The 23,273-nt window shown below is 41.5% G+C and overlaps 1 protein-coding gene across 1 annotated transcript in view; it reads left to right on the top strand.

The window, feature by feature from the left end:
- Prss12 (serine protease 12) overlaps positions 1-23,273 on the top strand; it is a 59,985-nt gene that overhangs the window by 32,892 nt on the left and 3,820 nt on the right. Inside the window, 5 exon segments of the mRNA NM_053504.1 lie at positions 1,652-1,848; positions 4,438-4,579; positions 6,806-7,011; positions 9,333-9,411; positions 11,278-11,400. Of these exon segments, the coding sequence (NP_445956.1) occupies positions 1,652-1,848; positions 4,438-4,579; positions 6,806-7,011; positions 9,333-9,411; positions 11,278-11,400 (747 nt within the window).

Genomic DNA, 23,273 nt, shown 5'->3' on the forward strand with positions numbered 1-23,273 from the left:
AGGGTAAGAGTAACTTTCAGTTTAGTCATAAACAATGATTTCATGAAGACACAAATGTACAAATTCACTGACATTTATAATTTTGGGCAGACAGCAGTCATTGAAATTATTAGGTCAAAGGGTATAGTTGCTAAATACATATGGCCATTTAATTAATAAGAACTTCTTAGCATACGCCATGTTGTATTGAATGAGTATGTTACACTGACAATTTAGTCTCAGATATGGGAATTAATTTTCACAATTTTTTTTCTCATTAGTGAAAACAATCAAATAACACTACATTTTTCCTCCCTATTTTATATTTTAGTTTACATTTAGTTTGTACTTTAGTTTTAGAGATCCATGCTATTTCCTCTCCTGAATAAATTATCTGGACTTAGGGGTACTAAAATGTTCTCATCCGAGTGTCAGTGTGAGCGAGCGTGCACCATATTAAAGTTACAGAGGAAGTCCCGAAAGCAATGATTCACTTAGAATGAAGAAGAGTGACCTTGGTTTCTTTGTATAAATGCAGACCTGAGCTAACAAAACTTCCTGTTCTATGTTTTGTGGCTGAATTAGACAGAGAGAAATAGGGTTAATGCATTGTCTGGGAGAATGCTTTAAGTCCAAAGTAATGGCGATATGCAATTTAAGTTCATTGGGTTTTGTGAAAAAACAAAACCAAAACCAAACTCGATTAGTTAGACAGATGGCCTTAAAATAACTTTAAAAACTGTTGCCATGACTTATTAAATGCTTTATCTAGTTAGAAAAATGTAATGGTTGCACAGTAGAACTATTAGGAAAATTCATGGCAGATGGAAACTTTGTCTTCACGTCCTTAGTAGAGAGGTAATGAAGGTATCGAGTGAGGGGAGGGGCTGCCCAAGATTTCTGACTGAGAGGTGGATTTCACAGACTGAGAATTGAAGGCACTTTGAAGATCTTTAAGCTTAGGGATACCCGCCATGATTCTTAAAGAATGACCGAAATACTGAGAGAAGGGTGAAAATGAATGCAGTTAAGCCAACTGCCAGCTTTTCAGTTGTACACATATCTGCTATTTCACAGCTCGCCACTTACTGCAATACCCAATAGAAGTAATAAAGTCAATTGGCACGCGGTGTCATAAAAAAGTTTGTGCATTAAGCTTACATAACCTTATGAAAAGAACACCATCGCCATTCTTATTTTGGTGGGCCAGCAGCCAAATTTTAGTCCAGGATTGGGTCCTGACTGTGGGCAGTCACTGACTTAAGACTCCCTCTTGGAGAAGGACTCTGGAGAGCCAGAGGGAAGCTGAGGAACTCGGACCACCTCAGATAGTTTTTAGCAGAGACCCAAACCGGTTGTCTTCTCTGTCTACTTCACAGAGTTATTCCATGGTGAGGAATTTGAGGTTTATCTCTTTGCACGCTCTCTGGCTGGTGGGTTAAACTGTAATCAAAACACGAGAATGAATTACGGGTTAGTTACTCATCAAGTTAACCAAAGGATGTTAAGATAATTCAAATGCACAGCAAAGCAAGCGCAGTCGGGTCTCCAAGGCCAGAGAAAGGTCAGATTCTTACCCTCTGAAGTCACAATACAAAATTAGGTTGTTTTTACTGGCCCCTCAATGCATGGGACAGCAGTTCTGCTAACAGCATTCATTTCATTGCCACAGATATGGCAAACAGTCCTCTGTGAACCACTTTGAAGGCAGCAGCAGGCCCATATGGCTGGATGACGTCAGCTGCTCAGGAAAAGAAGCCAGCTTCATTCAGTGTTCCAGGAGACAGTGGGGAAGGCATGACTGCAGCCATAGGGAAGATGTGGGCCTCACCTGCTACCCTGACAGTGATGGTCATAGGCTTTCCCCAGGTAAGGACAGGATGCTGCTCCCGAGGTCACAGATGTTCACTCGGCTCTCCCAACCAGTCTAGAATGTGAAACCCATTCCACCCTTGACTTTACTGTCAAAAGGTCTGTTTCCCAAGAAAAATAACTTTTCAAATTCTCAACTACCATTACATGTCTAATTCTGGATTTGTTTTTCATTAAACGTCTAGATTGCTCAGTTAAAAAAAATGTTTATAATTCAATTCCAAGAATTTATATGATAGAAGGAGAGAAACAACTCCTTTAGGTTGTCTATCTACCTTGACAATCATGGTCCTGGGAGTGGATCCCAGAGACATTTACACACACACACACACACACACACACACACACACACACACACACACACACACACACACACGATTAAAAAATAAAATATGGTTTGTCATTTCTTTTAGAGTTTATAGAAATTTAGGGCTGGAGAGCTGGCCAGAGCACTGACTGTTATTTCTGAGGTCTGATTTTTCGTTCTAAGAAATCACATCAGCTCACCACTATCTGTGAGTCCGGTCTCAGGTGATCCCGGCCCTGCCTTCGGCCTCTGTAAGAACCAGGCATGCACAGACATATTTATAAGGAATACATCCATCCACATAAGAACAAATTAAATAAAAAGAGAATAGATGACATTTTCCTAAAACTATTGAGATAGATCATGGAGATCTAATTCCATGTAGATATATTTCCCTAACATTAAAACAAAGATTTAAAAATGTAAAAATTGAAAAAAAAATAAGAATCTTAAAAAATTTCTCCAGTTTAAATTGTGTCATTGGGGAAAGCGTTGTTTGGTTTTCTTTAAACCTCTTGTGAAGAACAGTAAAATTTCAGACACACTAATAAGAAATATAAAGCAACAAATGTTCTGTTTCATACATAGCTAAAACTTGCCACAGCTTGAACGCTACTAGCTAGAAGTGCATAGAATATTCACTTAAACATTCGCTGGTTTTGACTCTACCGTGTGATTCTCTCTTCTGTCTCATGAAGTAAGTCTGACCGAGGATTTAAGTTAAGGGTTGAATCATTCTGGATACCACAAGGAAGGATAGAGAACTAAAAATTATCATTTTTTTCTGTCTTTATTAGGACACAGATTACACTGCATTAGGACACACCCAAATGACTTCACAATTTTTTTTTTGCCCCAGTATGTGAGTCTCAGTATGTGAGCTTTAAACAGTACCACATGTTTTTTTTTTTCAGGGAGGTAGATTTTGGGATTTTGAGGAAGAAAAATAAAATATGTTCGTCTTGTCAACAAAGATTTTTAGGTAACAAATGTCCATTCATAATGCCATAAATCCCATATGTATATATTAAATGATATTTTGGTCATCAGGTCCCGGATCCCACCTCCTTGGTTGTTCTGATCATTTTTACCCTTAAGTTTTCAGTAACTAGTAAGTTCTCCTGAAGCTAGAGGACCCACCCAGGAACTAGGCAATCAGAGCTGTATGTATCCATCTGCTCCTTTGCTGTGAAGTCCATCCATGCAGTGGTGTCAACACAGACATTTAATTTCTCACAGTCTAGAAGTAAGACACTGAAACCCAGGGTCCAGTGAGCTTGGCTCCTCGGGAGGGAATTCTGAAGCAGGGACTGGAAAGAATACAGATTCTCCTGGTTCCTTGACTTGTAGATGGCAGTTCTTCTCTCAGTGCCTATTTGCATAGTGCCTTTTCTTTTTTTAAACTCTAAGTCCGTCTTCTTTTCCATGAGGACACCACTGTATAGACCCAGGATGGGGCTTCATGGATGTACCTTTCTATCCTGAAGAGTGAATCTCCGTAAAGACTCTGAGTGCCACCATCCATCAACCTACGACGGTCTCCATATTGTCTATATCTGTATCTTCCTTCCTATCTATATATTGTGGAGGACAGAGATGTGACATTCTATCGTTTGTGTAACTTCAACCTTAATTGAGAAATAGGTTTCTTGGTTTTTAAATATTAATATGTTTTGAGATTTAAGTCCTTTGAAATAAATAGTTGAGAAGGTTTTAGAATTTTTCCGATAGCTGACTTCCTCCATGGCACCCTTTCTAGCTGGCTGATCAACTTTGTTACCCATGTATGTCAATGTTTATACCTTCCTAAAAATTCCAATTTGGAAGTATATATTTCATCTATGTTCGTGAGTTACAAAGTGACCTAAAACAAAAGAACTCCATTAATACCCTATTACTATTTAGAAGTTAGTTGTAATAAAAAAATGGCTAGCTCATGATTTTAGAGTGCCATATATCCATCCATCCATCCATCCATCCATCCATACATACATACATACATACATACATACATACACATTCTTGTCTTCTGCATATGAGACATTTTCAAATGCCAGGAACAGAAAGTTGAGCAAGATGAACCCAATGATTGCAGGGCTTTAATAAAGAGAGCAGAAGTGGATACAGGATATTTCTGGTATTTCATCTCCCTCTCCAAAGGAAGGATTAGTAGGTGATTTTATATCTGATTTTTAAAATTGTACTTTGTAAGGTTTTTATGCTTTGACATAACCTGGCTGCTTGTTTGGCTTTTTTAATATATTTAAACCATGACTTAGGTTTTCCTATCAGACTAATGGACGGAGAGAATAAGAGAGAAGGACGAGTGGAGGTTTTTGTCAGTGGCCAATGGGGAACGATCTGCGATGATGGATGGACCGACAAGCATGCAGCTGTGATTTGCCGGCAGCTTGGCTATAAGTAAGGAAGACGGAGTTCTCTGGGATGGTACTTGGGGATGGTTTCTCTGACTCGTATGTTTAGGTTTATTCTAGTGAGTTTCTTTTATGTAAAAAGTTCCTAGTTATCGACAGCATGATTTGGAATTATAAAGAAGCAGTAAGCAGTCTAGCTGTATTTACTATAGTTTCCCAAGAAATATATAATACGAAACATCACAAATGCAGTGTTTCTGTGATAGAGAAACAGCCCAAGGCTGACTATCCAGTACACGGCTGTCCTCACCACAGGCATTAGTTCAGCTTTGCCTGTAACTTAGGCTTCAGTACTGCATCCTCACTCACTGAAGCAACAGCCAGTGCTCACTGCTCACGGGAATCAAGCTGCAAACAGAGCAAGTGCAGATGGAGCTGAGGCAGCCGTCTCTCCTGTCAGGTGTCATGCTTGTAACTACTTGTCTTTTTGTGCGATCTCCTCGGTGCTTTGTATTATTCCTCCTGCGTGTGTGTGTGTGTGTGTGTGTGTGTGTGTGTGTGTGTGTGTGTGTATTATGTTCCTCCTGTTACTTCATTTTAAATTCTCTCCTTTCACATTACATATATGTATGCATGTGTTTATACATACAGAGCGCTCCTGTAGCTTTAAGAGCCCAATATGCTAGTCACACTCTTCTTATTCCAGTACCCAAAGTAAAACTCCCCAATTTTGTGTAATCTTACTGCTTTTTTTTCTGATTTTGAAAGTCAGCTCTCCTGCTTTAGGATTTTCAGGTATTTGCCTTGTTTCTGTATTGCTTTTGAGAGATCTCCTTACACAAGAGGCTGTGATTAGTTAGATCAACCCATTTTGCTCTGTAATATTAGATTCCATAAATACACAACTTACCTCTCTATTGTACTGACCCTGCACATGTATTTGTAGAAGCGGTGGATTTTCCATTGCTATAACTGAAAAGCACAGGCTGAGTAGTTTATAAAGAATGAAGTTTGTCCAACTCACAGTTCTCAAAAAATTGGAAGTTTGAGGAATCTCTCAAGTGAGCACCTTCTCGATGGTGGAAAGCATACAGCTCAATGGCTGTGCAGTGGACTACATGGAGAAAGGGCTAGCTCAGGAGACAGAGCCCAGATGCCTTTACAGGAACTTCTTCAAGATAGCTTTTAATGAGTATACTCAGGAATATAACCGCTAGCATGTCGACTCAAGTTTTTCCAGGGCAGTAAGGCTGCTTTCCTGTGTGGCTACACTAATTTACACACTTAGTAGCATGCTTGAAAGTTATGAATAGCTAGAGTTTACCCCATCCCTAATTCCCAGTGCAATCAAATGCATGGCCATTTGTCTACTGGCCATCAATATTTTCTTTTATATAAAGTGTAGTGTATGACATCTATTTTTATTGAGATGATTTTATTTGTCATCTAGACTGATTTTATTTGTTATTGGATTTTTAAAATTTTGTGTAAATTTTAAGATTTCTTTGTATGATGTGTTTTCTTTAGAAAAGCATTTGCCAATAAATAGGTTTATAAATGTTTATTACAAGCACCAGCTTTCTGATTTATCTTCTTACTTTCCTTAGTGTGGTTTTTAGGAAAGTGGATCAGTCTTTTTATCTTATTTTTATCTTTTCTTAATACTTTTTTTCTAGTGTGATATGTTAAGGACTGTTTTCCTGATTCTAACTTTAATGGCTTTTCCTTCCATGACTGTGTTCAATAACTTATTAGAAATTGAATTAAATATGGAATTTTTAGTTCTCTTCTTCAACAAAGTTTTTAGATTGCATATCCTCAGAAAGTAATGTAAAAATAACAAAAAGGAAATATTCCAAAATAAGCCTTCCTTACACAATTCCCTGCTTTTTCTGTGTTAAGAATTGTACTTTTGCTTCAAAAGAGAGTGAAAGAATTGGTCTCTAGGTCTCTGGCTATTATTTAATCCCACATTTTTCTTGGCACTGTGAAAGTAAAGAGGGAAAGCTTGGGGGTGACTTTATTTTTGACATTCTATTGTGCGTGACTTTCTAAGTCGAAGCTAAATTAGAGGCAGTAGATTCCATAACATACCAAAGGCCTGGGCCAGTGAACAGTGTTCAGTGTTTTGAGTCACAAAAAGTGATTTTCAGTTCACGCCCAAACTAATCTCAATATTCAGACCTGAGGCAGAGTTGAGCTGGTGTGTGCTGAAATCGGCCAGATGCTTGGCTGGCTGACCTTCCGTGTCTGAAGAACGCTCTGTTTCCAGGGGTCCGGCCAGGGCGAGGACCATGGCTTATTTTGGGGAAGGAAAAGGCCCCATCCACATGGACAATGTGAAGTGCACAGGGAATGAGAAGGCCCTGGCCGACTGCGTCAAACAAGACATCGGAAGGCACAACTGCCGCCACAGTGAGGACGCAGGAGTCATCTGTGACTATTACGAGAAAAAAACATCAGGTCATGGGAATAAAGGTCAGTCGCTCTGGACCAGTAAGCCAGTGGAGAGTTAATGATTCCTGTGACCACACCAGACTTTGTTAAGAAAATCCTAGTGCAAAGGGAACGCGCATAGCCCCTTGTCGTTTGTGTTCATGTTTATGCTGTGTCTCTGTAAGGCACTCAACAGTGTGGGCTTCCCTAACTTGCGGTCTCTGAGATCAACTCCAGCCCTTTACAGTCTCAGCCATTTCTGTATTCCTCCTTCTTGGAATGCAATGTATCTGGTTATTGTCTCCTTAAAGACTCAGGACCAAGCTCATCCTTATCTGTACTATTTGAAAGAGTGGGAATGGCTTTTAAGAGACTTTGTTTTGTTTTGTTTTGTTTTGGAGCAGGCTCTCACCATGCTCAGACTAATCTGGAACTCTGCAGCCCAGGTAGTCACGACGTCACCACCATCCTCCTGCTCAGCTTGCTGAGTGTTGGGATTATGCTTGTGAGCCAGCACACCCGATTAAAGTCAAGTTTTATTTATTTATCATATATTTTGGTTTTTTGAGACACGGTTTCTCTGTGCAGTCCTGGATGTCCTGGAACTTGCTTTGTAGACCAGGCTGGTCTCGAGATCCACCTATCTTTGTCTCCTGAGTGCTGGGATTGAAGGTGGGCACCACCAACGCCCAACTAAAGTCAATTTTTAAAAGAAAACAATTTCTTTTGTAGATTTTATTCTCTAGACACTTAAAGCTTAAGGAAATTGAGAATAGAGTGTAGTATTGGGATATAAGTCACCCTTTCGTACTTTGAGTTCTTGAAAGTTCTTTGCACATTCAAGTTGTATAAAATAATAAATACTGCTTTAAATGAAAGAAAGAGAATTAGCTTTTTATTTATTTATTTTTTTTTGAGAAATCCATGGTTATATTTTATAAAAAGAACAAGCTTTTTGATCTGTATAGAACTCCATAGTTCTGGTTCATTCACACACCTCCTCTCTAGTAATTATTGATATAATACTAGATCAGGAAAGAATGATGTGGTTCTTTGATTCTGAGGGGCTTTGGGGTGTGATAACAATACTTAAATGTGGGCTGGAAAGATGGCTCAGTACCTAAGAGCACTAGCTGTTCTTTCAGAGGACCTGGGCTCAACCAGCACCCACATGGCAGCTCACAACTGTCTATACCTCTATTTCCAGGAGACCTGACACCCCCAGACAGACAAATGTGCTGGCAAGACACCGATGCATCTAACATAAAAATAAATTATATATATATGTATATATATATATGCATATTCAGAAGCCTGTTTTTCCTAAGGACAACTTATACCCCTAAAAACAACTTAATTTGTTAAGTTCCTTTCAATAATTAAAATTATACTTATGGATTGAGTATAACGAATTATTTGGATTACGTCAAATTCCTGAAGCAGTTAAAACTGTAAAGGTGAATGCTTAAATACATTTTATTTTGAGGCTTTTCCATGGTAGGCAGTGCTTCCATTCCTCAATGAAGGTGTTTCATGTCTGTCCAGCTATGCGGTAGAACCTGCATCATTACCTTGTTGCTTTCTGCTGTACCTCAGAGCCTCTCGACCTCCATACGACAATTAAACACGAGCGTTTGGTGATTGGTCATCTGATGAGATGCTCTTACAATGGACTAGGTTTTGCTTCTCAATTCTTGGCTACAGTACACACAGCTTGAAACTGATTTTTGTTTCCTAAAGCCAGGTGCTTGCACGGAATGATGGACATTTTAAGTTTTGCCTGCTTAGCATTAAAGCATTGCTTTTCTTGGCATTTAGAGTCTGGCTCAACCTGGGGCATCTTTGCAAAATTGTTCTCATATTAGCACTGATTTGGTCTTTATGTTCTTGGTACAATTCCCAACCTTCTGTACAGAGAGAAAAATAACAAGAACAAACCCACAATGTTTGTATACTATGTACTTCCTATTTAAATTGCTTATGGTTATAAACAATATATATATATATATATATACTGCTCATATATAAATTATTTGTAAAGTTATTTTAAAATCTAGTCACGCTTTATATATTGGCTTTCCTTTTGTAAACATTTGCACTTTCTCACATGTTTAATTGAACTCTTGTGTATTTATGTCAGGAACATGGAGAGAAGGATAATCAGGGCTATAGAAGACTGGAAGCCTTCTGTGTTTGATGATTGGAAACTTTATAAAGTTTCTGATATACTTTGGTTAAAAGATGACTGGGTTTTTTTTTGCAAGAAAAATTATGCAGCAAGTTTCAGATAATCGTACTTTTAAATAGAGGAGGATGTTTCAAGGGGAGGTGTCAGGCATTAACAACCCCCTCTCTACTTTCAGAGACCCTCTCATCTGGGTGTGGATTGAGATTACTACACCGCCGACAGAAACGGATCATTGGTGGGAACAATTCTTTAAGGTAAAAGGCTCTTCAGGGAGATTCTGATATTACAAGATGTGTGTGCCACAAGGGTTACAAACCCAGGGCTTCCTTTTATTATGTAAGGAACCTGTTTTTATCATTTTATAATCAAATGGAGATTACACTGGTAGTTTTCCTGTCCTTTGATGCAGGTTCAGTAACACAGGCCATGTTAGTACATTACTGTTTCTGACTCATGATATGTTTCTGACACAAAATGTTTATTCATAGTCCTTCGAAGTTACCATTCCTCATAAAATTCAGCGTGGGCCAGTGACATGGCTCGCCAAGCCTGGTGACTTGAGTTTGGTCTCCAGAACTCATGTGGTAGAAGTAAAGAACTGACTCTCACAAGTTTTCCTCTAAAACACACATAGGCACACACACGCGCACACACACACACACACACACACACACACACACGGAAAACTGATGAAATTAAAAGCCAAGAAAAATTACAATGGCGGTTTATTCCAACCCAGAAATACATATTTGATGTATATAAGCCTTGAAAGTTTAATGCACTGCCACTGTAAATATAAAGACCTTTAAGTTCTTTCCATTACATGCCTACAAGTTAAAATTCATAACAGATATAGATAATAGTATCACCTAATAATATTTACATGGTAAAGTGTTATATTTATGAGGTAAAAACTGATAAAAAAACAAAAAACAAAAAACAAACTACATAGCATTGAATAGCAGTGGTTCTCAACCCCTGGGTTTTGACCATCCCCTTTATGGATCGAACAACCTTTTCATTGGAAAACACAGATATTTATATTATGGTTCTTAACAGTAGCAGAATTATAGTTATGAAAGAGCAATGAAATAATTTTATGGTTGGGGGTCACCTCAGTGTGAGGAACTGTATTAAATGGTTGAAGCATTAGGAAGTTTGGGAACCACTATGGTAAAGCATTTGAATATTGAGAGGACCCACACAAGCTTTCTTATCTAGTGAGAACTTTGAGTTACAATTTCTATCTCCATCACTGAGAGAAGTGGGGAGAGCTTGGGGAAGTAGGGAGAGGGGAAGACAGGGGAGAGGAAGGAGAGGAGATGGGAGACGTTTAAAACCAGCTCTTGGTTTAAGTGCTTCTTGAGGCTACATGGGTTAAGTTATGATGTGACTCAGGGTAAATAGAGGTTATGGTGGACTCATGAATTGCAAAGAAGACAACTTGTTTTCCAAAAGTCAGAGAAGAGTAGGCGATGCACAGATGCCTGTAGACAAATTTCCAGAGTCGCTGATATTTGTGACCAATAATAAGAGACCAATTTGTGAGAGTTGGATGAACATCATTCTCTATGTCATGGTTCCACTATGTTTTGAGCTCTTTCCCCCACCTGTGCAAAGTCATCGTTTTTTGTTTGTTTGTTTGTTTTGTTTTTTGTTTTTTTTTTAATTTTTTTATCAGATTTTTAAAAATTTATTTACATTTCAAATGTTATCCCTTTTCTGGGTTTCCCATCCATAAACCCCCTATCCAATCCCCCCTCTCCCTTCTTCTATGTGGGTGTTCCCCCACCTATCCATCCACCCTTTCCCACCTCCCTGACCTGACAGTGCCCTACACTGGGGGTGTTGAGTCTTGGCAGGACCAAGGGTCTCCCCTCCCATTGGTGCCCAACAAGGCCATCCTCTGCTACACATGCAGCCGTAGCTATGGGTCTGTTCATGTGTTGGTGGTTGGCGGCTTAATCCCTGGGAACGCTGGTTGGTTGGTATTGTTGTTCTTATGGGGTTGCAAGACCCTTCAGCTCCTTCAATCCTTTCTCCAATGGGGGACATTGTTTTACCTGAGGCTTTTCTTTCCTCTTCTCTGCTCTTGAACTTTTTGGCTTGCCATCTTCTAGGGGTGCCTGGCCTTGGCAGGCTTCCCTCAGGCTGAAGTCGACCCACGGAGATGGCAGGCTGCTCTGTGGAGCCACCCTTCTAAGTAGCTGCTGGGTCCTGACAGCTGCGCACTGTTTCAAAAGGTATGTGTCCCTTGTCCCAGGCGGCATGATTTCCTCTAGCTCCGTGCTCGTAGGCACTGAGAGTGGCAGAGCCGGGCTATAGGCCTTCTCTGTTTGCCCTGAAGCACTGTGTATATGAGGGAGGTAATGACAGGAAGAACAGCAAAGAGGCCTCAGGATACAACTCGATGCTCTCTGTAGGACTGCCAGTCTAAGCTTATCCCCAACCAGCTTACAAAGCAAGGAGACAGCGAGAATCAGACTACTGTTACTTTATTTGGCCTTGGCAATTACTGGGGAGTAACACCCAATCTCCTCTTCTAACTGCTGGCCTGGCTACCTCCCCAGCGGTGTACCCCAGATACTTGCTGTTTCTCCTGGCCATGTGCTCACGGTCCATCTCCCTCATGGCAGCTTCCTCTCCCTCTCCCTCTCCCTCTCCCTCTCCCTCTCCCTCTCCCTCTCCCTCTCCCTCTCCCTCTCCCTCTCCCTCTCCCTCTCCCTCTCCGTCTCCCTCTCCCTCTCCCTCTCTCTCTCCCTCTCCTTCTCCTTCTCTCCCAACCAGGACACTTCAAACTCATCTACCTCTAATCCCTCCAGTAATTGGCTGTAGCTAATTTTATTTAACCAAAAGTTTGAAATCAAGGAACAAAGTTTACACAATGAAATAAATATAAATATAAGAGGTCATTGGTTAGGCCTAGATCTTCCAGTATAGAATTTAGCATTACAATACATAGTAAGAGATCAAACCTCTACAGTTCTTGGATTAAAATAAGTTAGAACTGGAGAGAAGGGGAGGTTTTAGGAAGAGGAAACAGGGTAATGCTTCCCTTAAGTTTTTATGTAAGATAGGTAGGTGTGGGGACACATTTCTGTGCTTCAGAGTCTGAGGCAGGAGGATCATTGAGTTTGAGACTAGCATGGGATGCACAGTGAGATTATCTCAAACAAACAAACCAAACCAACAAATAAACAAACGACACATAAGACCAAACAGAAAGTGTATCATTCATATGCTTGTAGATGTAAAACTGGAGTCATAGCAAGTGGCTGGGACTTCTAAGGAGGAAGGATGTAGACTTGGTGCTTTTGATGTTTCTGTGCTCCGGATGGTTTGTGTATTAAGTGTCTCTGTACCTTCCTGAAAGTCACATTGCGTCTAATTTATGATTAGCTCCCGTAGCATGTGCTCCTTTTCTGACAAGAGCAAACTCTTGTCCTAGAAATTTTATCAGTCCATCCCGAGCTCTTACCGGCTCATTGAGGAAGCCTCACTGAAGGGTCATTGTCCAATCACAGGGCGGCTCTTACAATGCCTGCTCTAGACTCGCTCTCGCCCTCCCTGTTCACTGCCCATTCACAAACTCTAGTAGATAACCATTTCCTTACATTCATTTTGACATTTAAAAATGCATACTAACATTTGACAAAGTGTTGATAATTACTGAAGCAAGGGGACGCACACAAGAAATTTCGGTATACGGTTTTAATTTTGTATGTTGCAAAAAAAAAAAAAAGAAGTCCTAATCAAGTGTTTAAAAGTGCCATATGGTTGGAAAACTCTTCCAAGTAAAGTCCCTTTTCCATGAGATTATGCAGTGCGCTTTTACGTCACTGTGTAACCCTAGTTGGCTCGTACAGATTCATTTTACCCACCGTATGAACTGCCACTTCTCCTGCAGAACTTCAGTCTTTTTTTATTTCCCTCACTAATGGGCAGTCAGCTCTTCCTGTTCTTCCAACACTACAGCACTGTGCGGCAGTAGACATCTGAGTAGTGTTTGTTGTGTATGTGATTATATTAATGCCGCCTATCAGACGTTACGCTCACATTCTCTTTGCATTGTATGTGTCATTGTCTTGTTATAGCAGATCTTATTTCTTGCAGGCGTCACACACAAAGCCTTTGTGGTTGGTTATGTGCTAACAAATATCTTTTTTTTTTTTTTGATATGGGTCACACTCTTATTGTGTGTGGTTCCTGTCAGCTGGTAAGCCTTGTACATCTTATTAAAAATCTTTCCCTAAGACAGATGTGACTGTGCACGCCTTTAGTCCCAGTGTTCGGGAGGTAGAGGCAGACGGATCTCTGGGTGTTCCGTGTCAACCTGGAGTAGGATAGGGAATTCTAGGTCAGCAAAGCCTATAAGACAAGATCGTGTCTCCAAACAAAAACAAAAACAAACAAAGCAAAACAAAAATCCAAACCAAAAAACAAAAACAAACAAACAAAACAAAACACTTTCCCCTTAGTTCTGTATAATAACTGACCTTCTTTTTTTTTTTTTTTTTTTTTTTTTCCGGAGCTGGGGACCGAACCCAGGGCCTTGTGCTTGCTAGGCAAGTACTCTACCACTGAGCTAAATCCCCAACCCCTCCTTCTTTTTTCTTTAAAAGTATTTAAAGGTTTTGCCTAAGTTTATTTATATGCCTGGCCTCTAGTGCGAGGAGGAGCCTGGGTTCATACTCCTCTTTGTATATGGTTCTCCCACTTTTCTGTCTTGAATGTTCCCATTTTCACCCACTGACTTACGTTAACTATGTCACACACCAAATTCTCGCATGCCTGCTCACTTGTCTCTCTCAATAACTGCCTGTGGAGTTGGGTTCCATGTTCAAGGTGCTTCACGGGGCAGAAATCGACATTCAGATGTTTGCTGTGTTGGGAATATAAGAGAAGTAACTAAGTCTGAAAATTCACCCATAATAAAATGTTTTAAGGTGTTTCTGTGTTTCATGAATAGCAGAGACGATAAAGGTGATAAACATTCACAAGTAACTATTGAGGCCGGGCAATAGTGGTACATGCCTTTAATCCCAGCACTTGGGAGGCAGAGGCAGGCAGATCTCTGTGAGTTCAAGGCCAGTCTGGTCTATAGAGCTAGTTCTAGGACAGCCAGGGCTACACAGAAACCCTGTCTCAACAAACAAAACAAAACAAGAACAAACAATCAAACAAAATTCACCACCACCACTACCACCAAAAACTACTGGTTCCCAGGCCTATACAGAAGTGATGCAGCCAAGAACGAGATAGGTAGGTTGCTTGCTTTTCCTGCAGTGTATGATGTTGCTATAGAGGCTCAGAGGAAAAGGAATCTTTCCATGACTAAGTAGTTTAGGGACCATCTTTAAAGTGGCCTCTTTTCACCACAGTACTGGACACATTTATCTTGCTAACTATTAAGGTTCCTGGGCCTCAGGCTTACGTCTGCTGAGTCCTGGAGCTGATTCTCAGAGTGTGCATTTAGACCGCAATCTCAAGTGCTTTGTCGGTCTCAGGGGTGCTCTGACGTTCTAGTTCCATTTATTTGTTGAGTAGGGCCGAGTCTGGTCTGAGCGTTTGAAAATAATGACAGCGTAGAATATGTAATGGAGTTGACAGCTGCTTAACCTGGCTCAGTTTAACAAATTGGTTGCTAAACTGAGAATGGACTCTGAAGATAACCTACTCACACTTAATAAATAATGCATTTGAAGGTAGAACCGTGATCCCAGAAGATGTTGACAGACTGATTCCAATTAGCGCTACAGAGAAGGGCAAAGGGAAATGTCATCTTTATCTCCAGAAAGCAGTCTCAATACAGCACCAATGAAGAGGCCTCAGGAAATAGTGCCTAGCGCTCCTACTATGTAATGTGGCATCTCACAGGCTGGTGTACAACACCACTACTGTGTGTCAGTAACGTAGTTCAGTTTCTCACAAAATTAATTTGTTGACAGAACAGAGTCCAAAGGAAGCAGTGAAAACCCTCGCTATTTTGTCTTAGTCGGCTCAGAAGACTGTTGGGAGGAAAGCATTAGCTTTAAAAGGGACTGTGAACTGACTGTGTGCTGACTGTACACTGACTGTGTGCTGACTGTGTACTGACTGTGTGCTGACTGTGCACTGACTGTGTGCTGACTGTGCACTGACTGTGTGCTGACCGTGCATTGTCTTGTCGTAAATGACATGATGTACTAAGAGGGCATGTGGGTGTTGACTGTTACTTCGAACACCACAGGTACTATTGAAGAAGTTTTAATTCTTTTTCATGTACGTGTTCCTGTATGAAAGGGTTCATGTGTACATACATGTGCATGTGTTTATATGCACACATCTGTATGCATGCACGCGGAAACCAGAAGTCACTGTCAGGTGTCTTCTTCAGTTGCTTCCACCTCTTTTAGGAACTTTAACACATTATGCGCATGAGTATACTGCCAGCATGTACATGTGCCTGGTGCCTGAAGAGGCCAGAAGAGGATGCTGGGTCCTCGAACTGGAGTTTTAGAGAGTTCTGAGCTGCCATGAGGGTGCTAGGAACTGAACCCAGTCTGCTGCGCGGCAAACAGTGCTCTTAGCCAGTGAGCCATCTCTCCATCGCCTCCACCTTGTCTTTTGAGACAGGGTCTCCCATCGACTGTGGAGCTCAGCAGTTCAGTCAGCATGGACTGGCTTCTCCACCTCTGCCTCCGCGTCCCTGGGTGTCCCTGGGCTCCGAGTGCTTCTGCACGGCTTTGCTGTGGCTGCAGCTCGTGCAGTGAGCGCTCGCTTTACCCACTAAGCCATCCCACTGGCACCATTTTTTTTTTCCTTTAAAGATGGTGTCTTAGTTTCTCTTTTGTTGTTGTGATGAGATACACTCGACTAAAGGAAGAATGGGTTCATTTTAGTTCACATTCAAGGTGCAGCACATCAGAGTGGAAAAGTCAAGGCAAGCAGGAGCCTGCTCACATCGCACTGACAACCAGAAAGCAGAGGGATGAGTGCTTCCTGGGGCTCAGCTCTCTTCTATTCAGATAGGCCAGGATCCTAAACAGGAAAATGGCTCCATGGTCTTCTAGCCTCAATTAATGTAACCAAGATACCAACACCCCGCCAAGGCGTCTCCTAGGTAATTTTAGATCTTTTGACAGTTAACTCACAGGTGGAATGAACTAAACGCAGAGAGAAGAGGGTTTTTACATTTATTTATTTTTATTTGTTTGGTTTTTTTGTTGTTGTTGTTTTGTTTTGATTTTTGTTTTTCCGGACAGGGTTTCTCTGTGTAGCCCTGGCTGTTCTGGAACTCACTTTGTCAATGAGTGTGGCCTCAAACTCACAGAAATCCACCTGCCTCTGACTCTCCAGTCCTGGGATTAATTGTGTGTGAGACCACTGCCCTGCTTAAATCTATTTTTAATTACAATGCAATTATATTTTCCCTTCAAACCCTCCCATGTTATCTCCATATTCCACCCCTTAACTCTTTTTCAAAATCATGGCTTACTTTTCTTTTAAATTCCTTTCTTCCTTTCTTTTTTCTTTCTTTCCCTCTCCCTCCTTCCCTCCTTCCACTGCTCCCTCCCTCTTCCTTCCTTCCCCCCCCCCTCTCTCTCCCTTTCCCTCCTCAACCACACCTCCCCTCTCTTTCTAATTCACTTTAGATCCTGCTCACTTGCCCCTCCTGGTCACACCCTCCCATAATCCTTCCCTCCACCCCCCATTCCCTTTTCCTCTGAGGGGTGGGAGCTCCCTGGGTATCCCCCACCCTGGTACAGCCTCTCTGGGAGGCTGACGCATCTTCTCCCACCGAGGCCAGATCAGGCGGCCCAGCCAGAAGAACATAGCTCACCCACAGGCAACAGCTTTTGGGATAGCAGTGCCCCCTGCCCCCACCCCCTGCCCCAGTGGGTGTTCATGTAAAGACCAAGCTGCACATTTGCTACTTAAATGTGTGGGGAGGCCTAGGTCCAGCCAGTGCATGCTTACATACACACACACACACACACACACACACACACACACACACACACACACACCCTGAGGAAAATTATTCTCCCTAAAAGTACATTTCTTAAGTCTTTCTTTTTTTCTTTTAAGCAGAGATGTTTCTTTTATGTAGTAGATGGTGGCAGCAGGTAGTGTTATGGGATTGCAAAGTTGATTTTTTTCTTTCTATCTTTTTCTATTAAGTTATTTTCTTACTTTACATCCTGATGGTAGCTTCTCCTCCCTCTTCTCCTTCCAGTCCCTCCCCGCAACCCCCATCCTTCCCCCATTCACTCCTCTTCTGCTTCTCCTCAGAAAAGGGAAGGCTTCCCATGGATAGCAACCAGCCTGGGCTTATCAAGCTACAGTAAGACTAGGCACATCTCCCATCTAGACAAGGCAACCCAGTTAGGGGAAATGGATCTGAAGGCAGGTAATGTATTTAGAGACAGCCTGGACTCCTGCCGTTAGGAGTCCCACACGAAGACTCAGTGCAGAGGCACAGGACGTCCCATCATGCTCTCTGGTTGGCAGTTCAGTCTATGAGCCGCTCCAGGCCCAGGTTAGTTGATTCTGTGGGTTTTCTTGTGATGTTCTTCCCCCTTCTGGCTCCTTCACTTCCCCCCTTTTCCACAGGATTCCCCAAACTTCACCTAATGTTTGGCTGTGGGTCTCTGCATCAACTTCCATCAGTTGTTGGGTGAAGCCTTTCTGATGACAGTTATACTAGGCTCCTGTCTACAAGTTGAGTAGATTATCATCAATAGTGTCAGGGGTGGGCTTCCTCTCATGGGTCTCAAGCTGGGCCAGTCATTGGTCCAGTCATTGGGCCCTCAAATTCTGCTCCATACAGTACAGGTTAACCATGCTATAAATCACAAATCCATAGAAACTAAGTAACAAGGAGGGTCCGGGGGTGGGGTGGGGCTTGAACCTCCCTGAGAAGGGCAAATAGATTAGACATGGGGGGAGGGTGTTTTGATGGAGGGGACTGGATGGGAGAGGGGGTGGGGATGGAACAGGAGGGATGAGGTGGAGGGAGGACAGAAGGAGACAGCACTGGGAGATACAACTGGATTGTGGGAGGTGGGGCATCACTGGGAGGAGCTACGGACCTATGAAAATGGAAACTCCCATGAATCTGTGAAAGTGACCCTAGCTAAGGCTCCTAGCAATGGGGAATACAGCCCTGAACCAGCCACCTCCTGTAAACTGTCAAGACTTCCAGAGGAGGGACTGGGACACCAATCCGGCCGCAGAACCTTCAAGCCACAATTTTTCCTGCTATGTTGATTCATTACAGGATAAGCATTTTGATACCAGTGGAAGAGAGGTGTCACCAGCAGATCAAAGGCAGGATAGCTCCTGGAAAGATTTATGCTAGATCTAGTGTGCATTCTCACTTGATACTTGAAAACCACAAGGTGCGGTGGGCAAGCAAGATTTTACAAAAGCACACATGGCAGTCAGCAGGTTGTTTAGGAAAATGACCCATTGTCTCAGCTACTTCTCCAGGTCATTCTGTTTCGGGTAGAAAGTGAAGCTGTGCTTGGCAAATAGGCAGTGCAAGCAGTGCTTTAAGTAAAATCTCTGGTAAACCAATATCTAATAGTTGGTCTTTTCTACCTCATTCTGCTTCGGTAGCAGTAGTGGTTGGAAGGCGCGAGGCATTTAGAGAATGGCAGAGAGCTGTGTAAGTGTAAGGAGGTTATGGGAACTGGGGTCTGTTCAGTGGATGTTGAAATGAGAAACAGGAAAAGCCTGGCCCACTGGGTTTGTGGATCTGTTTCATTTGTAACATTCATTTTGGTAATGCAAAATCATCCAGAGGCTCTGAGCCTTGAAGTATGTTCAAAGAGCAGTTTCACAGTATGGGGCATTGGGGACATCTGGGAGAGGTCTGAAGGAGGAGGGCAAATGTATAAAGGCATTTTATAAGCTTGAAATTACACGGACAACATCATCTCTTAGGTCTCCCATATGCATTTTTCTGGAGTGAATCAAAATTGCTCTTACCAAATGACTAAGACCCGCAATAGAAGGAACTTGAAGGATTGTGTGCAAGAACCCTGATTTTATATTTTTACAGCTGAGGGGGACCAGTTATGTAGCTGTTGTAATAAAGGAGACAGCAGGTAGCTAAGGAGGGGAAAGGAAAACTCTGGAATAGCAGTCAGAAGTTGATACGATAGAATAGCAAGCTGGAATCTGGACATCAAACCAGAGCCTTGGAGGAAGGTGGCTGAACCTTTTGTTTACGAATCATTTCTTCTCTCCTGCCCAGCCCCTTCTAGCTATCACCTAACATCCATGAAGCTCTCACTCATGCTGAAATACCATAGTACTCCTAAATATCATACTCCTAAGTGATCCTTACATGATTTAAGTGGGCGCAGGGTCCCCAGATGGTGGATACAGTTAGGAATGCTGGGCTTAAGAGAGCAGTGGTTATTTTAAATGTAGATCAATGAATAACTGCTCCCACATGCCACTTGGGATTCCTTTTATCTGCAGAGTATAAGATAAAGATGATTAAAGATCAGAGGGACAGATTATGATATTCAGCATTTTCTCCGCTTTAGAAGAAATGGAGGACTCTCTTCATGTGAGTGGGAGGGAAACGGCTCGCCAATGTGTTACAAGTCCATCAGACTCGGCCTTTAAGCTTCCCTGGATTTGATTGTCCCGCTGTTTGAAGTGACTGCAAAAGCTACTCTCATTTTTATCTGACTTAGCTTATTAAAAGGCATAGAGCCAGCTACTAGTTCTTCAAAGGAGCTCCAAGTTTTGATTTTCTAGATTCAGCGGCTTTGGCTCAAACAACTCCCCTTTAATCATAAAACACCGCAATGTGAGAGAAGCAAAGTGGTCAGGTCTTGACGTTTCTGTTCTTTCGTGTTCCATATGGAGATGTCGGAAGTATGCTAGCCTGCTTGGAGGAGACCTGGATTTCACATTTGATTAGGTTCCCCACCTCCTCTCCTTTCTCCCAGCACCGAGCCTCTGTGTATGTAGATATGCACACACATGTGGTCCTCTTCCTGGAGTGCAGCCATGGGTGAACGATGGGACTGCATGCTATGTTTTATCATTACAAAGTCATCACTGTTTTGTATCAGAACAGTCTAGACGAGACTGCCTTGTCTGGATGAAACCAGAATGTCTTTATTTTAACTACAGATTCAGCATCTTTACTTTTTTATTATTTATTTATTTATTTATTTATTTATTTATTTATTTATTTATTTAATGAGTACTTTTCCGAAGAGCTGGTAGAGTTCTAGAAACCCAACTCTCTGGGTTTCTCATGCCCTCTACATGTCCAAGAAGCTGTGTACACCAGTATGACAAGGGAAGCTCCCAGCTTTAAGAATCAGTGTCCTTAAGGCTTTTCTATCTCCTCTTTCACCTTGTTCTCCTCTGCTGTTGCTGGTTCTTTTGTCTTGTCTGGAACTCATTATGTAGACCAGTTGGTTCCAAACTCATAGTTAGTGCCTGCTCTGGCTCCCCAGGGCTGGGATTAGAGGTACCCTATCCCCACTCCCTCTTCCACACCTTTTTTCCCTAATGTTAAAACAATGAGATATGGGAAGGCTAGTAGCAATTTCAAGTGGAAGCTTAAGTAAATGAAGTTTTTAAAAATTTCTTTTGAGTCAGTCCTTCAGTGTATAAATTAGTTGCTTTTGGTATTTCTTATTCTAAATCATTACTACAAAGTACTATGAAAGGACCTTGTGTCTACAATGGCACAGGAATACAATTGAGAGAAAAGTTTCTGAGTCTTAAGTCCTCTTAACTGCCCATCCTGTTAATAACACAATTCTGGAAGATTGAACGCATATGAAACAAGGACCCTCTTATTTCTGTAAGTCTACTCCAAACTCAATATGCTCAAGAATATCATTTAACCTGATTTTATCTTTTGACGTTCTGCCTAGAAATACCACAGCAGTTACAGATGGGCAGAGACTGCTGCTCTGCTGAAGGGAAGCTCTATAAATACTTATAATTAGGAAGACTAGCCCCAGAGGTAATGAGAGGTAGGTTTAAAAATCAATGGATCAAATGCTTAACATGCACTCTCTTATGCCTTCCTATATAATAGAGTTCTGAAAAACATGGTCTTTTCTGGGACCCATAGCACTAATCCTTCTAAAGACCATTTCTGACATACACATTGCATATATGTCAGGGGCAGTGCAAGGTCTCAGTAAGTTGACTTCTTACATAGCAACTGTCGGCATTCACATATAGGCGGATTTATTAAAGGACTTCCTGAGTTAATTCAGACAGCAGAGAAAAAGCAGACTCCAGCGTTGGCTGATGTGGGAGGTTGATATAAGACATTGCTTTCTTGGCGAGATGATGATCTGTATAGACACAAATGCTTTCTGCACATGGCCCCCAAACCTAAACTAGTTCTTTGCTTTTAAATTCTAGTATTTTGTTGTTGTTGTTCACCTTAATGACAAAATATCAGAGAAATTTGGAGTATTGCAATAAGATTTCCTGAGCTGCCTGGTCTCAGATCCTCTCTTACACAACTTGTATGGGATTTTTATCCAATTTTCATTTGTGGGGAGTTGAAGGAATTTCATCTAGCAGCCCAATGATATGCCAGCCAAAACTTAAAATGTTTGCTTTAGATACATTTTTTATACACCATCTATCAACATAACACGAATTCAGCTAAGCCAGAAAGACGAGGAGAAGCCCTGAATCACATGTTTTTGACATCCAGAAACACACCAGGCAAGGCTTCCTCCCTGAAGTATATGATATCATCTACCAGGAGCCCTGCCTGTAGTAGACAAACACTTGGTTGAAATTTTTATTGTATGTTCCTCAAATCTCATAATAGTTAATTTTAAGAATAACTGGAATTCGGACTGGGAAGATAGCTCAGTCTAATAAAAGATAAAATGCTTTCTTCCGGGGGCTGGAGAGATGGCTCAATGGTTAAGAGCACTGACTGCTCTTCCAGAGGTCATGAGTTCAAATCCCAGCAACCACATGGTGGCTCACAACCATCTGTAATGGGGTTGGGTGTGTCTGAGGACAGTCACAGTGTACTCATATACAAAATAAATAAATAAATCTTTAAAAAAAAAAAAAAATGCTTTCTTCCTAAGCATAGGGATCTGAGTTCAAATCCCCGGGACCCATAAAAAGCATGCGTGTAATCCCAAAATTGGAGAGATGCTAGGCAGATGGCAGAAGCTGAGTAATCATCTAGCTGGTAAATCCCAGGCCAATAAGAGACATACTTCCTCCAACAAGGCCACACCCACTCCAACAAGGCCACACCTCCTAATAGTGCCACTTCCTGTAGGCCAGCATTCAAACACCTGAGTCTATGGGGGCCATTTCTGTTCAAACCGCCATACTAGCTATCAGCGAAATACAAAACTGTGTTGAGATAACACTCACTCCAGTCAGAATAGTTACCACCAACAAATGTGATAACAGGTGCTCGAGAGGATGTAAAGATAAAGGAACCACGTTCACTGTTGGTGGGGGTGTAAGTTAATATGGCCATTGTGGAAATCAGTTTGGAGATGTCTCAAAAAAGTAAAGATAGGAACCACCGCATGTCCCAACTATCTCACTCCTGGACATAGAGCCAGATAACTTCACAGAGATAGCTCTGTCCCCATCTTATTGCTGATTTTTTTCACTATAGGGGGGAAAAAAAACAACAACCAGGAATCATTCTAGTTGTTCATCAATCTAGTTGAATGATGAAAACTTGGAATATATATGTATATATATATATATATTTATATATATGTATGTATGTATAATTCAGTTCTATAGAAAATGAAATAACAAAAAAATTAAAATTTGCAGGAAAATGGATTAGAATTAGAATACATAATATTAAGCAAGGTCACATATTTCAGAAAAAACACAACCCTGCATGCTCTCTCTCATATGCAGAATCTAGTCAATAATACAGGCATATATGTAAACAGACATATATGTGGGTGAATATAATAGGCAGAAAAGGGGACAGGAAAGGCTAGACTTAGGGGCGAGGAAGGGCTGCATGGACATGATGGCCTCTCATTATGAAAGTGGACATAAAGCTGTTCTGCTATTCTAATTGCTATGGGTTTTTATTGATAATGATAAATACAGAGACTTATTTGACGCC

This window comes from Rattus norvegicus, chromosome 2, assembly GCF_036323735.1.
Source record: "Rattus norvegicus strain BN/NHsdMcwi chromosome 2, GRCr8, whole genome shotgun sequence".
NCBI classification, from domain to species: domain Eukaryota; kingdom Metazoa; phylum Chordata; class Mammalia; order Rodentia; family Muridae; genus Rattus; species Rattus norvegicus.